Below are 18,354 nucleotides of genomic sequence, written 5' to 3'. Positions count from 1 at the left end.
AAAAATCTGGAAATTTGTCTCCAAATATTATGTACTCACTTAGCTATAAATACTGCTACATAGTACTTTTAAGGTCCTAGAATATAATAATCATGGGTGCTGCTGGTTTTCAAGGAGTTATGTTTTTAGAGCACTTAGGGAGCCTTGGAACATTAAAAGGAAGCTTGGTACTCATTAAGAATAACACCTTTCTGCCTGCTGAGCAGTTCACTTTTGAGACCCTGATTTAATGTCTATTTTCCCCGTTATGTTTCTGAAATTAAGTCACACTGAAGATTCAATTTGTTCTTCTCTGCTATTTCTTTCACCCATGTTCGATATTACTACAAAAATAGATAGATTTTCATGCTAATTTGCTGACCAGATTATTTTCCTCTTCTGATTTGTTTTCATAACCCTTTATCCCTTACTCAGGCTTTTAAAGTCATGGCAGCCTTGCTCACTTTTCTTCAGTTTTATTGTGAAATTAATGAAGTAAACTGGAAAAGGAGAACCGAGTACGTTCCACTGCTGAGCCTGATGAAACTCCTACAGCAGGAGAATTCACAGCTGTCCAATCCATTCCCTCATCATGAGTAAGCACTATCATGCATATGGTGCACAACACTGACCTCAGATCTTTTTCACTCAGATTGCATCTGGTTCTCAATTAGTTTGATTTATAAAATGAAACATAATTGACGCCTTGGCAACATTACGTTGCCAGCAGCACAAATAATAAATTAAGAACGAGTGAAGTAACAGGCTCTTTGGTCATGTATGCATAACGGCAGGCTGCATGTATAGGGGATTATCCTGAGTTTCATCACTCACATCTGATGGTGTTTTGGGCTGGGTCATGTTTACATTAACGCTCTGAAATAACTGTGTAATTGTGGTTGATTGGAAGGACCGAAAAAAGGCGCTTTTCTGAAAGGATGGGATGCTGTGGAAATGAGTCTTATTTTCCAACGTGCATACACAGCTCTCCTGTCTGAAAGTTTGCACGTGGGAGGCTGGGGAAGGAGTTGTCACCCCAGAGCTAAACTAAAACTGGAGGGAAAGGTTAAACAGCATTTGGAGCAGAGGTGCTCCCAGAGAAACACTTTGGAGCTACAAAAGCATAGGAAGTGCAGACGTGCTGGGGGAGCACAGCAGAGCTGAGGAAGAGCCTGGAGATGCCTGGAAGAGGACAATGAGCTTACCAGATGGCCCCCTCCTTGCTGGTTCATTCATCAGGTTGGCCTGTCCAGTCGAGTGGAGACTTGATGGGTCACATCTGGCTTAGGGCGGAGGAGGGAGGGAATCTGTCTGGAGTCCTGCATCCTGAATACAGGAGAGGAGTGAGTAAGGTTGAGATGGACAGAACAGACAGAGTGGTCACAGTGTGGAGGAGTGTGGCAGCTGAGTCAGCCTTCCAAGAGTTGATTCTGGCTTTCTGCTGCAGCTGGAGCAGCTTTGTGCACCAAGAAGGACTCGCCTCTTTAGCCTATCCAAGCGGTGAAAAGCACATAACCATTGTAAGAAGGTGTAAATCATCCAGATAGGGCTAAAAAGTCTGTTTGCAGAGGAACTGCACTTAATCTTCACCTGTTTTGTGGTTCCAATTAGAAAGGAATCCAGAAAGAGCAGTGATCTGCATGCAAGAAGATAGATGGGGAAGAGAGTAGAAGCAGGTGTCAGTGAAGGAAGTGGCACACAGGAGTGGAAAAATGCTGGCTTTCCATCTATGTGAATGTAATCACTTCAGAAAACAACAGCACATCCTCCTCTGCCAGGGAAGTTGTTTCAAACAGCACTCAGTTGATATTCAACATCAAGGCAAAACAGAACGTCGGGGAATAACAGAACAGAGTCCACAGTGATGAGAGTCAAGAAAGAAGGGGGAAAGGAGGCAGAAAGTTATCAGCAGAAAGATATATACTGAGAATATTTTCACCAGCATTCTCAGACGAGACAGGACTGACACTACTGTACCATGGAAAAGTGTAACCTTGCTAGGAATAGCAGAGAGGAATCAGATATATCACCCCAACTGCAGTGTGAACTCATACAGTGAAAATGGAAATGCATTCGGTGCCTGCCAAGGCAGAACTTCTGAGCACTGCTGGAATGTACTGGGGTCCCTTGGTAATACTGTCATTAACTTGAAATTCTGCCAGTCTTCTGGAATTTGAGAATAGTCTGAAGATCTATAGCACCAATTTCCACCTCACATAGCTTTAGCACTTTGTCACTGGCAGAAAGGGCTCCTCCTTTTGAGTCTTTAGACACAGTCTATTATTTCACAGGATGACATTACATCTTAGAATTGTCAGATATGTAAATGAGAAAATTGATTACTTTTCTTACAGAGGAAGATCTAACGAAGTTTCTGATCCAAAGCAGTTTCAATCAGGTGAATTGTCTGAGGACCAAGGATGGAGGAATTTGAGTACAATAAATAAGGAACTGCATTTCCTCTGTTATAAAAATGAATTATTTCAGAGACTTGACACTTACCACCCAAGACACAACCACTGGCTCCAGCAAAAGTATTTGCACTGGCTCAACGCCACTTTTTGCATATTAATCAAGGAGAAGTTGGAATCAGTGTTTTCCTGAATAGCCTAAATCCACAGAACCACATTGCTTCATGGAGCTCATCTACCTTAACTATCACATCATTTGATAATAGTTAGACCTTCCTACCCAACAAAACATCAACATCTTTATGCTTTTTTCTAATTTCTATAACTTACAATTTCCAACATAAGCAAAGAAGGACTTCCTGAACAAAATCTTTCAATTACACTAAAAAGGAAATATTTCAACAATTTTATATTAGCAATTTCATTATTAACTCTATCATTCACTTAAAAAATCAATAAACTGAGGTTCTTCTGGCATGCACAGGTCATAAAAATGTTGAACTTTGCTATTTAAACAATTCCAGTTTAAATGCCATGCTGAGAAAAAGATTGATGGTATGATATTTATAATACATTTTTCAGACTATGAACACTTCTGGAGGAAGATGATGTGAGCCTGTGGATGGCAGATACTGACACAGAAGTGTCAGATTAAGGGTTAGCTTGTGGTTTTTTATTTTTTAATACATTGGAATATGTATTATTTTTAACTCTACCCCTTTCACACTGATTGTACCTTGTTATGCAAGTACTCCTTGTGATTTCTGGTGACAAAACTATGTCTATGAAGAGAGATGTTGACCAATGCTGTTTCCTTGATTATGCAGCACATTCCTTTGCATCTTCTAGATGTTATTCCATACCACTACTACTGACAGACAGGAGAGAAAAATATTTATTTATAAGATGCCAGACACATCCTTGAGCACATCACTTAATTTCACTTTCCAAGAAAACCACTAACAAGGTTGTGATTTGGAATGTTTTAGAGTTGTCCTTTGAAAGTTTAATTACTGAGACTAAAAGAAATGAGGGCGATAATTAAGCACATTAGAAATATATAAACATGTGCCATTGTGAAAGCCCCTCTGGCCCGTGGCAGCTGGGCCACAAAGTTTCCCAAGGCTCTTGGAAAATTGCATGAAACCACAAAAATGTGTGAGGATGGGCTGCTCATATCCATGGGTGCTGCTCTTCTGGATGCTCATTGTGCTTCCATTAAGAAATGACGGGTTTGAAGATGCCCTTGCAAAGTAAATTTGTACCTGAGGACAGTGGGTTAACTTTGGGCAAAGTGGAAGGAGGGCAGTGAAACAGCAGCGCCCTCCCTGAGCTGTCTGAAGAATATATTTGGAGAGAAAAGTCAATCAAAAACGCAGAAGGAGCTTTAGATGGCAGCTGAGACAATGGCAGAGAGACTTATCCAGAACTGCCAAAAGACACTGATTCAGGGAAAGACTCATCTGAACACACGAGAGTTACTCTGGTGGGAACAAAAGACTCACCCTCCAGGTGTGTATTTGACAGATGCTGCTAAAAATATTTTCAGGGAAAAAAGGTGTGGGCAAAATCTAGGTTTTATTGTGTTAAAACCACAGTGACACAGAAGTACTTTAAAAAAAGGAAAAAAAAAAAGAAAAAGGCTGATAATTTGCTTTTGTTATTTGGGATATCTGAAAGAGAGCTGGCATGTAATTGGCTTCTCCAGCTATTGTGAAGTAGTTCAGAAATATTTGTTTATGAATGGTAAAGAGGCGATGAGAAATAGAAAATATTTTACAATAAACAATAGTATACAAAGGAAGTGATTGAAGTGATTATGTCAGGCTATTAAATACATTACACACCCCCTGCCTACACTTTTGAGGCAGCACAAGGAGGCCAAAAGTGACAGATTTACCTTGTTGCATGGAAAGAACAGAAGAAATGGTCATTTAAACATGAACACTCCTGGAGCCATTATAGGTGTCACAGGTATAACAGACTGAGAATGGCTGAGAATGAACATGAAGTTTGTCATAGAGAACCACCAGAAATCGATTTGGACCAAATTCAGAACTCAACTCACCAGATGGACGTTTTGATGAATATTTTTGGGGAGAGGGGAGGCTTATTATTTATAATCAGCCTATTATGAGCCAAATCAGGCTACTGGACTTCTGCAGGAATACTAGCTCGTGCCACTAAGAGTCCTGCCCATGGTCCAGGAAACCCTGTGACTGCTTCTGCCCTGGTAAGAGGTGTGGAATATCCCATTTATACAGTAGAGATGCACCATTTCTTCTCTCAGAGGTATTACTGCATCCAAAGGCAGTGTGGAACATTTGATTGGGGGTTTATTCTGTTAGGAAACAGAATCTGCCATCAGAAGAATGGAATGGCAATGGAAACGTCTTGTGAGGAAAACTTTAGGCCTCTTCATGGCAAAGATGTATTTGCTAGTTTTTGAAAGTACAAATTGCATTGGCAGCCTATCAAAATGCTTGCATGTGTGAAAATGCATTTATCACAGAATTCTGTTCTCACTTGAACAACCTATGGGAACCTTAAGAATTCAATGCTGAAAACAGGTACTGCTGTGAGGGTATTTTTTGGGATGCAGGAGAGGATCCCTGTACTGGCATTAGATTTTAGGTTGCTCTGTGAAGACCACTCACCTGAAAAAAAGACTGTCAGCAAATGCTAATTCCATTTCCAGAGGTCTCATTTTGGTTTGCTGATGCCATGACAGTATAAAACCCCCATCAGCTGTCTAAATACCTGTCAGCTTTTTGTCATTTATTGTGATGCTACAGTTTTTTGGAAGGGTTAATTCCAGTCAGTCTATGACACACTGCTGGAGTGTAACAACACTTGTCTAAACATCAGATATTTTCATCTGAAGTTTTAGGCTTTTCTGTTTTGTCAGAAACACTACACAAAATATATATTTTCATTTTTTTCCCCCATTTCTGCTCCTCTGCACAAACCCAGCAGAAAGACACATGAAAAGTAAAGTGCCCAGTCAGTTTGCAGGAGTTTGTGCACTCAAGGATTTGTTATGTCATAGTCAGAGGTTCAGTCACCAGGAAACACTGCATGATTTTCATGTTGCAATAAATTCTTATATTTTTTGTTGTATAATTTTATGATTTCTCTGGTGAGGGGATAAAGGTTTGTGCACCTGGCAGTCTAAGTGATCAGTGTTCCTTGCACTGCAGTTTGAGAGAGCAGCATTGCTTTACTTCAGATTATCACTCACTGCCCATGAACCCAAGGCACAAAAACTGCTCACCATGAGCCACCTGAGCTCAGGAAAGAACAGAGAGAATGGATCAGGAGACATGAAAAATAAAGATTGCCAAGAGATGATCTACTGAGATGCATGATGGCATTTAAATTAGCATTTTCAACATTATTTACATCAGAAAGTCTCTATAGTTTCGGGCATCTTGTCTACAGAAAGGATTGTAAATATGGAATTACATTCTGCTGCGAGTACAGGATAACTTCTATAAAACATAAGATAATCTTAGGAGAAGTGAGGGGTATTTGTGTTTTCTGATGAAGATACTTGTTGTGTCACTCAGTCAAACATATTTATGGTGACCAATCATAATATTTGCAGTGTAAGTTAATTACTGAAGGATCAAGTGAACTTGCCTTAGGGCAATCTGGAAAGTTTCAAACAACAGAATTAGCCCGTGTGCAACAAACTAAACTGATTAATGGCTTCTGTTCCATACAGCAAGACAAAATTCCACAGGCATCTTATATATTCTTTAGCATGAGGGACAGAGAGAGAACATTGCAGCGTTCTGCTCCTGGCAGATGCCAAGCTGCACTGTCTGCATACTAATGCCACCAGATTAAATGATGTCATTATGTGCTGGAGGAGTGAGGGCCAAATGCCAAAGTTACCTAAAGCACAAAACAAGGACCCAAAGGGCAATGTCATTTCACAGATGCTCTTGAGGAGGGGTATTTTTGTTTCTCTCCACCCTAAGAGAACTTTGGAGAAGGGCAAGCGATGAAAAACTACTTAAATAAAGAAACAAAAGAAATTGCTCATTCCAGCAGGTAAAAGATTGGGTTTCTAGAGGAGGTTTCCTGAGAAAATGCAATCCCTGTATGATATCCACAGGGAGACAGCATTTCTGCAGCAACCACCAACCTCAGTCTCTGCTGCCTTGGAGAGTTTGGCAGGGCCAAAGCTGTGGGAAGAAGTTGAGGCTGAGGACACAGCCAGGAAGATGTCAAGGACTTTGGCCACCAGCGTGAGGAAATGCTTTTCTGTTCCAAGCTTTGGTGTGTTGTGCACCAACCTGATCTCCAGAAACGAGAGTAGTGCTTGTTACAGGCATTTCCTTACAGAGCTTCTCACAAACCACCCCAGCTGGCTTTTGGGCAGCCCAGACCCTCAGGAATACAAAGAAAGGAGAAATTTGCCTTTTGAATTCAGTTAGTTTAGGCAGACTGTAGTTTTTTCAGCAAGAATAACCACTCATGCTTATCTAGCAGATATGTGCAGGACAAAGTCATGGCCAAGTTCACTGTTGAAGAGGCAAAACGAAATGAAGACTTGCTGAAGATTTAGGATGTTTAAAGGACATGAAAACTCACCTCAACCAAATAATACCCTGATTTTGGCTCTGACAGGAATATTTGCTTCCTGTAGGAGATCATGTCCTGACATCAACCATGCACTGCACCCCTGGCTGAGCAATCTTGATAGACAAGGATGGCATGCCTAGCTGGAATTTTATTATTGGACACCGAAGGATTAAATCAGAAAAGTCTCTTCAAGCGGATTTTTAATTTCAAGAGATTTCGGTTGGTTGTTTTAAGAGGATTTTCACATTTAACTGATTCAAACACATTAAAAACTGTGTAAAACTGAGTGGCAATGCTGTAACAAAACTGGACTTGGTTCTCTAAACCTCGTTATAAAGGAAGTTTCCTCACTCTCACTTGGATCAGGACTCATTTTGCCACCGCCTGTGACAAGGAGTAAGAGTGGGTCTTAAATGAGTAACAGATTGGAAGGACAAGGGTAATTAGCAACATGAGCTCAGTATTTAAACATGAAGAGAAATGCTGAGATCTTTTTTACTTTGTCATGCTGTGCCAAGCAAACCACCTCACATTCAGGATGCTTAATTCAATTTGTGTTACACCACTGATGATTATGAAATGCATTTTTGAAGAGGTTTGTTTTATCTTCTCCTATAAGTGCAGCAAACATACACTCATTTCCTACATGAAAGTACAGATATAACTACAGACACACTTTGTGAATGCTGCAAGAGAAAAAAAATATTTAAAGAAAAGAAAAATACAGGATATATTCAAGCAGATTTAAGAATTTAGGTTCCTATAACGTTATTTAACAAAACAGTGCCATCATGCTTCTTGGTTGGAACAGATAGAACAAGAAATGAAAACAGTATTGTCTCTTCATTTGATATTTCATGTATTACTTTTACACTCCTGCACATACAGCTCACACATACATCTTCCTATTAGTAAAAAACTAAATAGGGATTTCCTTTCTTATACTTTCAAATAAGAAAAATAAGGGACTGAATTTGACTAAAATTCTTGGCAGGGTTTGTTTCATTAAAAAAAAAAAAAAAAAAAAAAGCCAAGATGGAAAAACTTTGCTGAATATACCAGTCAGTACAAATACATAAAGCACTATTTATAGCATTCTTGGGATCAATCCTAGCTCTTTCTCATATGACCTTCAAACATATCTGTGTGCCAAAGAAAAGGATCAGTATAAATTTATGGCTCAACAATATTAAATGGGTCTTTTCTTTCCATCACGCATGAAAGTCCCCTTCTATAGCACTACAAAATGACATTTTGCCCTTCCAGAAGTGCTCCAAAGCACAGTGATACAAAGTGCCCTTGGGGGCTTTGCTGACCCAGCAGATTTCTCTTTCCAGTAAAAGTTCCTCACCAAAATACTTTGGAACCTTTATACACACAACAAACAGGCTGAAAAGGTGCTTCCTCTGGGAGGTTTAGTAGATATTTAATTTTATGTTCCCATCTGTAACTGCTCAATGCAGGGATCAACATTTATTTATCATCACAGTTTCAGATTTTCATCTTACAGCAATTTCATCTCTGCAATTTCGAATTAATAGAAATAATGCAGGCAGTAAATCCATCCTTTCATTTTATTTAAGCCAGTGAGCTGTCTTCTGGATCTCAATTCCATATCCATTCTACTTTCTTCTTATCTACTGCAAAGTTATTGGAAATAGCTTAAGAGATACAAACCAAGGTACCACTGAGCAGATTATTTACACTGCAATTGCCCAAAGGACAAACTGGTAAAGTGACTGGGAGTCAACAAACCAATTCAAAACTTAAGCTGTTGAGATGCACATTGTATATGTTTTATATTTACCTTCATTTTTCTTGATGGTGAAGTTTGGATTGTTGACCATTTCAGGAAGGAGGCTGTACAGGAAATAATGTCCATTCTTGGGATCATCCTTGTCAACAGCACTGACAATCTGAATTACCTACAAGAGAAACAGTCTCATTAAGTATTCAAACTCCTGATATATTTATATATGATATTGAAAAAACCATTGTATTCTATTGGACACATTTAATTTCTATGCATTCCAGATTTAAAAAGTTATTTTATATCCTTGCAAGGCTTTTATAGTCCTTGGACTGAAAGTCTTGGGAACAGGAACTGTATCTGGCCCCTCAAAACTGTTTCCAGAACAAGGACCAGAAAATAAGGAGAGAGAGGTGAGAGAGGCCAGTAAAAACTGCTGCTCATTTTAGCAAGTAATAAATTACTATTCAACAATAAAAAGAAGGAAAATTGTCCTTCAGAAACACTCATGGTGCTCTATGGTAGCCTTTCATTTCTAGAGCCATGCTTCTCACTGGACCAGGATATATAATCTTTATCCTTTCTCTTTTCCCCCACCCCTATTTTTCATTTCAATGAATATTTTTTTTTAATTAACTTTTGGTGTGAAATTTTAGATTATAAAATTAGATTAGACTAAAAAACAGAAAATATCTAAGTCTATGTTTGTGGGTTTTATATTTTTTCTTAATGTTAATAAACCCTCAGTTGTTCCTGTACTGGGAACAGCACAAATATTCTTGTCTGTTTTAAAATGTCATTGGTAACAAATAATGGGGGATACTAAGGTTAGAAGAGGAGAGAGCATTTGGATAGTTTGAATAACTTTAAATAATCAAATAACTTTGTATGAAGCATCTCATATGATTCATATGACCAGCTACAGTGTCTGTAGTGTATTTATCTCCATTTACCTCCCACATTACTCAGATACTGCAGTTGGTCTTCAAATCATACAAAGTTGCACAGGAATATGAAAGGAAGAAACATTATTTTAAAACAATCAGGAGGAATGAAGTTATTTATTAATTTAGTATTTGGTGCAATGACTTTTGATTCCATTTATTTGCCAGAGAAACAGAAACAAAGTCACCCATGGATCCAGATGCCACACTCAGAGCTGAATATCAGTGCTAGTTAGCTCATACTAGATGAGGCTGATAAGAAATTTAATTAAAATTATTGACCTTTCCCATGTCCATTGAATTCAATAACATGTTTATCTTATGTATTTATTCTTGCAATGCCCAAAGCAATGCACCAATAATTTCTTGGACAATTAAATTCAAATTAGGAATCACTACAAATTTTATTTTTTAAAGGGTAGAGTGAAAAACGGAAGCAGGGTCTCTTGCTGTCCAAATTCATAGACTTATACTTTAAATCCTTGGTGTTTACCTAAGAAAATGCCAATAACTAACATTTTGTACTAGTTTAACCACAAGGACTATAATCTGTATGTGTTACATACATGAGACTTGTCAAAATCACATTCTATGCTCTTTAAGAAAGAATAAAATCTTACTGAATAACCACAAGGAGCAATCATAATAAACAATAATAAATATTTGAAATCATGTATATAAAAAGATTTTTGAGCAGATATTGATATAGCCAAACACAGTTTGTAGGCAATGAATTCCTTGTCTAATCATATTCTGGATAGGCCAAATTTCTTATTAATATTACAAAAAAAAAATACTGAAAAATTTCATTATTTAAATACTACACAAATAGATTTTTTTTTTTTTTTTTGGATAACTGAATCAGCCAAGGTGGGAACAGTGATTGAAAAGATTTCAAACACATGTATTAGAAGAGGTGAACAAAACCAGTATAATTTAAAATGGAACAAGACAGATATATTTAGACAGATATATTTTATGAGTGTTCAATTTTTCAAACACTGCTAGAATGGGAAAGCAAGAAGGAAAAAGGATAATGGCACAGTGAAATCTGGAAGGTCAAGTGCACATAACAGGTGCAGTTTATCAAATTGTTGTACAATTTTATCTGTCCTGGCTGCAGAACTGTTAATTCTTTCCAGTGTTATGTAAAGGCTGTAAAAATTGACTTCACTGTCTCCAGGTTTTCAATTAATACACCTGAAAGTCAGTGGCCAAGAGCATTAGTAACAGGGATTTTCAGCTCACAGACATTTAATGAAATAAGCTTAGAATATCATCCAGACTGGAAATTTTCAAGAAGCAGAAACAAGGGATCTTCTCTGTACTTTTATTTGTTTGTTTGTTTGTTTGTTTATTTCAGGAACTATAGATAACAGAATCCCAGAATATCCTGAATTGGTAGGGACCCACAAGGATCATCCAGTCCAACTCCTGGCCCTGCACAGGCCCATCCCCAAGAGTCACCCCCTGTGCCCCAGAGCATCATCCCAACCCTCCTGGAGCTCTGGCAGCCTTGGGGCTGTGCCCACTGCCCTGGGGAGCCTGTTCAGTGCCAGCCACCCTCTGGGGGAAGAACCTTTCCCTGAGATCCACCCTGAGCCTGCCCTGACACAGCTCCAGCCATTCCCTGGGGGCTGTCCCTGCTCACAGAGCAGAGCTCAGTCCTGCCCCTCCTCTGCCCTGCCCAGGCAGTTGGAGCTGCAGGGAGGTCTCCCCTCAGTCTCCTCTGAACACACCAAGTGCCCTCAACCCCTCCTCGTGTGGCCCCTCCAGGCCCTTCAGCATCTTCATGTCCCTGCTCTGGACTCCTTCCAATACCTTTATATCTTTTTATAGATACTTCTATCTGTCCTATGGAATTCTTTCTTGTCTTTCAGTTCTTTCCATCCATTCCCTTCCTTGTTTACCAAATGCTTCTTTCTCTGAAAAGGCACCCAAAATGTTATGCAAAAGCCAAGCTTAGTGGAATATTACACTTGTGTTACACGCACCCATCACGGAATTAAGAGTTAGTGTTCCCATGGCAACCTTATTTCTTTGTGCCTTTGCATTAAAATAAGCTCTTAAAAAAAAAAAAGAAAAAGGCATAACATATATACAGTGATAAAAAGCTGGGGTACCTTTTGCTCCATGGAGAAGTCCAGTAATTCTCATGGGTTTATTAGTGTGCTCATGGGCATATTTCACTGCTCAGTGTTGTGTGATCATGGATAGAATGGAACTCTACTGAATACTCCAGCTCTTAATTTGTGGTTCACAACATGGTTGAGAATCACAAAATCACAATGAATCACAGAATTGTTTAGGTTGGAAAAGCCCTCCAAGACCATCGAGCCCACCCTGTGCCTGATGCCCACCTTGTCCCCCAGCCCAGAGCACTGAGTGCCACATCCAGTCCTTCCTTGGACACCTCCAGGGGTGGGGACTCCAAACCTCCCTGGGCAGCCCCTGCCAGTGCCTGACCACTCTTTCCATGGAGAAATTCCTCCTGATGTCCAACCTGCCCCTCCCCTGGCACAGCTGAGGCCGTTCCCTCTCCTCCTGTCCCTGTTCCCTGGGAGCAGAGCCTGACTTCCCCCCTGGCTCCCCGCTCCTGTCAGGGAGTTGCAGAGCCAGAAGGTCCCCCCTGAGCCTCCTTTTCTCCAGGCTGAGCCCCCCCAGCTCCCTCAGCTGCTCCTGCTGCTCCAGCCCCTTCCCAGCTCCGTTCCCTTCCCTGGGAAAGGGACAGTCACTGCCCTGGTGCTGCTGCCACACTATTGCTGGTACAGCCCTGGTGCCCTTGGCCTTCTTGGCCACCTGGGTACACATCCTCCAGGGCTCACTTGCCTCACCTCTCACTACAGATTTTTTTCTTTCCTGGTAATAGGATCTATACCAAGGGTTTTCCATATAATAAAATTGGCCAATAATAGTCATAAACAAAACAAGAACTGGTTGTTTTTTTTTTTTTTGCACTATGTATTCAGTGAAAGTTAATAACCCTTTGGCTGTTTAGTCTTGAAATTTCTGAAATTCTTATATGCAAAATTTCAATTTTGATGTTTCATTAAGTCTCCATGCATGTATTTGATTCTGTACGTACATTTAGCACAAACTTAGCAAATTAGCATATTTTGCTTATCAGGCAGCTCTGTATTGTAGTGAATAGTTAAATGAACCCCTAGGACAACTTGGCATTATAATTTATAGGTTTGTATTGCATTTCTATGAAGCCACATACACCTGAAATAATATATATAAGGATAAATAGAAAAATAAAATTCCTATCCATGTATCATCATTATCTACATGCAATTCTAATACATGGTAATGTTTAAACTCTTTTTGTGGGGTGCAACTTATTAACCTCACTGACAATGGTTTCTTATCAGTAGTAAACTCTTTCCTATTTTTATTAAAACTGATTCTCCAACTCTGAAAAACCTTTTTGCAGTCCCACTGCTCTTCATGGTTATTTCTGGATGACTTTGCAGGCTCAAAACACCACAAGAGTGGACTCCTCACAGCACAATTTTAACTTTGCCTTTTGAGCCAGAGCCCTTTACAGCCAGGACCTGCATTTGACTCTCCAGACAGACAAAGATCCATGTGAAGATTTTTTCCATTAGAAAAAGACAATTCTAGCAGGAGAAGCCAATAAAATAGAGACAAATTGCCAGACTGGAGGAACACTGTACTCAGTTTTATATTGCTCTGTTTGAAACACTGACTCGAGCACTGATATATCGTTGTCTGCACTACTTAAGTGAAAATTCTGTAGCTTTGTTTTGAGAAAACAGCACTTCATTGGAATAGTCTGGGTGTAGGCTGGGGAACAGCGAGTGAGGTACTTTTCTTACCCAGCATTACAGAAGTTCTGTTCTAGGAGCACAGGAAAAAAGTTTCAGTGTGCTGGAAAATAAGCAAGTACACAGCTATAGCCAGCAAACCACAAATGCTCTGGCTTTAATAGCAGAATTATGCCAAAAAAAAAAAAAAAAAAAAAAAAAGGAGTAACAGGGAAAGGCATGAGCTTTGTGGCTAACCTGGAGTTACTGTAACAGTACATTCAAATATTTTAATGTTTTTCCCCTAAAACTGACAAGAAACATTTCTGGTAGCTTTCTGTGGTGTGCAAAAACGTGCAAGCAGCACATAAAAATGTACATAGACAAATATGTTTCCTCCTCCCCTCCCTTTCCTCTCTCTCAGCTGTGGCACCTCTGCTCTCAGAGGTAGCTGAAGGAACGAAAATGCATCTGGCAACATTATACATCAACAGTTTTTAATACATTCTGTCACATCACCAGCAGCTGTACTTGCCACTGCAATTATATCAGGACCCAAAATAGAACCCTTAGAAAGTGAACTGGAATAGACTGTTCAATATATTTACTGGCTGCACACAAGGTTTTATAAACAGTTCAAATGCAAACTCCCTTATGGTAATTCAAATTTGATTTAAACTTAGATTTAAGTTGAAGTGCAAGTGTAAATAGACTGGAATTGCACAATTGCACCTTTCCTAGACATGTAACATTTGGGTTTAAACTTTGGAGAACAATCCAAATTAGATTTTTGCTACTATATAATAGTATTTTTCTCATGTCATCTATTTCATAGGTGACACATACTTAATTTTTTGAATTTTACATCTTGACTGATTAATATGATTTATTCTGAAATTTGAGCATCGAAATAAGAAAAAACAATAAAGGTGTGGAGATACTAAAATCTTTGCAGGAGTGGATAATTTATTGACAGACAACTTAAATTCAGAACCTAACCTTGGTGATTATCCTGGACTGATTACTGTTACAGTAATTTTATTTGTCTTTTATTTTATTTGTCTTTTATTTTAAAAGACAGAACAAATTGCAGGATCAGTGCCACCTCATCCATGCTGGCAGACAAATATTTAATAACCATCTGCAAAGTTCACACAGGATCCCTGTTCAAGAGTGACATCTGCCATCAGATCAAGAGTGTAAAGGTAATGGTAAGATAAAGAACATTGTGGTTTAATAAAAGTTTTCTGTAAGTGCTTAAACAAAAGCCTCTTTAACCAGCTGACTCTTAATCATCTCATTTCTTGTTTCATTCCAAAATGAAATGTGAACATTTTTCACCATCGCTTAAACCACCTGAAATTTGACAGGAATGCCAAAATAAATACAGTCAGAAAACAGTGTACAACAGAGCTTTCTGATTTTAGGGAAGCTTACTGAGTCCTGGCTGAAGTTATCCTCATTAGAATTTAATGTATTCTAGAAAACTTAACTACTCAGCATCTGAAATCCACCCCGAGCTAAACAGAAATCCACCCTGAGCTGGAGGAACTTAAATGCCAGCAGTGACATGACTGTCTGCCCATAAGGGCACATCTCAATAATCTCCTTTTCACTGGTTAGAGAGAATTCTCATTTCTCAAATGACACATTCTTGACACCGTTTTACTAAACAAAAAGGGGTGCTAGAAGTCAAGTCATCTGCTGTAACAGCACAATCCTGGCAGAGGTGGGTTGTCACATACTGCTGTATAGCTTGTCATTTCACACTGCTGAAAGAAAATAACTTCTAACTCTATTGTCAGGTAACCTTCTTTGGAGAACAGTGAATTTAATGCCTAACACCCACATGAGACACAGGAATAGTTGGATTAACAAGCCTAGTGTCATGCTGTCAGCTGCTGTTTATTCAAATAAAATGTCACAATCTAGAAATAAATTACAAAGTTTAAAAACAGTGAATTGTTGCAACACACAGTGTTTCTCATGCTGGACAAAAGTTACATCTCATTTACACTGCATTACTTTCTAAATGTCTGTACATATTCTTGAATCTTTACCTTGTCATTTATGTGGGATATGAGATATCCTTCCCTATTTCTGTACATTTGTCCTTCAAAGTGGATGTCTTTTGACAAATCTGCTCCATTTTCTTTGAAAAAGACTATAAAGTTTGAATCCATATTTTGCTATGTTTACCTCATCTTATGGAGTGTTGTGTGAATTCCCTTTTTTTCCCATTAAATCAAGGAGGAAATAACCTGTTAATTCTTTTTTTCTCTCTCTCTTTTTTTTTTTTTTTTAATACAATGAAAACTCCATTTCTCCAACCCCCCATTCCTCCTTAGAAACCTTCAACACAATTACAATTTACGTGATTTCCCATCAAGTTCGGGTTTGCTGTCTTGTTTTTTCCCAACTGTCATAAAAAAAGGGAGTAAGAACTAAATAGAGATTATAACTGAAATAAGGGTAAGGAGAAATGGGTTTATTGTTTTAACTGTTTCTTCTAAATTATACCTGGGAGCAGCTGCAATATAGTTCAATAACTGGACTGGAATTCAGGTTGGATTATACTTTTACCTCCTGACACACGTGAACTTATGAAGTGCTGAGTTCCATCACACAGAGTGGAAACAGTGGGAGTATAAAACCACAGAATTCTTATTTAAAGCTTTAATTTAAAGCCTCTACTTAAATAAAATAAGCCCATATAACGAGGGATGTACCACAGAACGTGATCAGCGGTTCATCTTCGGTTAATGTGAAGGGTTGGTAGCATTAAATACAGGTGTATATTTTGGGAATGAAGGTGACCTAAGGGGACAGGGAGAAACTCAGCCCCAGTCTCACACAAAGTAAAACCATGGAGGTGCTTACTTGTCCAGGCTTCCCGTTCTCACACAGAAAGGCTTCGTGCTCTGAGGCGAACTCGGGAGCGTTGTCATTCACATCGAGAACCTTGATAGCCACCGGCACCCGGGACACCTGGCTGTGGTTCCCTAGGGCAAGAGAACAAAGTGTGGAAGGTAAGCATATTTAATCTGAAGTTAAATACACCCAGAAATGCTTGCACAGTGACCGTGCTCTTCCTGGCTCCTCCCCTTGCCTAACTGGGCTGCCTTATCCGTAACAGATCGTGGAGCTGGGGTGGGAGATAAAGAGGGATGGTCAGTGTTTTGTGGCTGAAAAGAATAAATAGATCCCTACTGCAAACAGCATTTGTTGGAGATTAGCTCAATGAAGACCTTTCTTGGGCTAAATTGGTGAGATTTTTCTTTGATGAAGTTTGTATTGTTTTATTGATAAAGTCCATTATACATGGAAAAGGGAAGGCTGTAAACAGCAGAGATTTATTTCTTTGTTTATCTTTGGCAGAGAACAGAGCATTTCACTCTATTAATTGTTCTGACTGCAGATCTATTATTTCTTCATTGCAAACACGGGTAATGTGGTGACCCACATTGTGAGGAAGATGGATGGTAGACTGACACAGGCAAAAGTAGACAGTAATTTGGACTATTAAAGCACTTTGATCATCTCCCACTGACCAAAACCATGACCTGTGAACTTCTTGCTTCCCCAAAGTAACAACTCATTATTTATAATATAGAGATATTTTGCATAAAATTGCTTACCCCTGTAAAGAGGAGAACGAGCTGTAAGGCAAGAAAAGCTGAACCATCAGTTTGCATTTGAATAGATTTCAGAGTCAGCTGTTAGTGTCTTTCCCTAAATTCAGTATAGCTCATTGATTTAGAGACTCTTTATAAATATTTTAGATTATTTTTCCCCAAAGAGCAAAAACGTGAACTCAGTTTAAAGTGGGGTGACCAGCTGATCTGATGAGAAACAGTTCCATAGCACATACACACCCCTACAAGAAACTCAGTACTAGTTTCAAAGTCCATCTCTTAGTGAGTATTATTTTACAGCCACAGTGTTCCACCTCGTTTCTGCCTCCAACAATGTCAGATCTCCCACTGCCTGGTATTCAGTGTATTTCTCATTTGAAAAGTTTACAAAATACACAAAGATCAGGCTCCACCAGTGCACAGGGAGCAACTGGTGGCAGCCCTACAAGAGACAGAGATGAATAAAGGAAGAATCACTATGTACGCTGGATTTTTTTGTGGTTTCCATCAAGGTTAATTGTGTTGTGGCCTCACCCAACCCTACACCTTACAGCCTGTTTTCTCCTGGTGTGCTAAAGTGGACGTAATTTGTGGGGTTCCACCCATAAATGTGCAAATTTCAACTGCTCAGCTGACCTTACTTTGAAATGGCATAAAAATAACCATTTCAAAAGACACAAGCCCTGATATACTGGTGCTATAAAGAGAGGCTTTATATCTGCTGCATAGCCTCAAATATTACCATTCCACCACTATAGAATATGGAGATTACCACACATCAGACTCTAAAAGTTTCCCTTTTGAAGGACACAAAAGTTTTTGTTTGGAGAGAAAGACATTACAGAAGAAAAAGAAAATCCCACTAAAATATTGTAAGACCAACATTTATGTCCATTTTGCATCACATGATCTTACTTACCAACATGTGAGGTGAAACTCAAGCCATGAAATAGTAATGTATTTGAAACCAAATAAAAGCTAATATGCAAATCATATCCCAAACATTTAAACCACATTTTTTTAATCTTCGCTTGACAAAAATACAGACAATGAATCTCGAGCTTATCAGAATTCTCAGCACTAGTGTCATATTTAAACACTAAAGATTTACTTTTATCCAAATTAATGAAATGATGGCAGTTCAAATTTTAAAGACATTACAGAGAAATGTAATTAATTAGATAAGCTTCTAAAGAAATTATTCATGTCCCTTGTGACTGCCCCCAAAATGTTTGTCTTTCATCAGAAATACAAACATTAAATTTAAAGATA

General features: G+C 38.9%; 1 protein-coding gene across 3 annotated transcripts in view; it reads right to left on the bottom strand.

The window, feature by feature from the left end:
• The window catches only part of LOC126638086 (cadherin-8), a 151,618-nt gene that overhangs the window by 18,423 nt on the left and 114,841 nt on the right, over window positions 1–18,354 (bottom strand). For all 3 annotated transcript variants that reach the window (XM_050311745.1, XM_050311747.1, XM_050311746.1), the window contains 2 exons: window positions 16,328–16,449; window positions 8,791–8,908 (listed from right to left, as the gene is read on the bottom strand). In XM_050311745.1, the coding sequence (XP_050167702.1) occupies window positions 8,791–8,908; window positions 16,328–16,449 (240 nt within the window). The remainder of the gene's footprint in view (window positions 1–8,790; window positions 8,909–16,327; window positions 16,450–18,354) is intronic.

This window comes from Myiozetetes cayanensis, unplaced genomic scaffold (assembly GCF_022539395.1).
Source record: "Myiozetetes cayanensis isolate MyiCay16 unplaced genomic scaffold, myiCay2020 scf16, whole genome shotgun sequence".
Classification (NCBI taxonomy): domain Eukaryota; kingdom Metazoa; phylum Chordata; class Aves; order Passeriformes; family Tyrannidae; genus Myiozetetes; species Myiozetetes cayanensis.
Note: the sequence above shows the minus strand (reverse complement) of the source record. Positions and strands in the feature narration are given on the sequence as shown.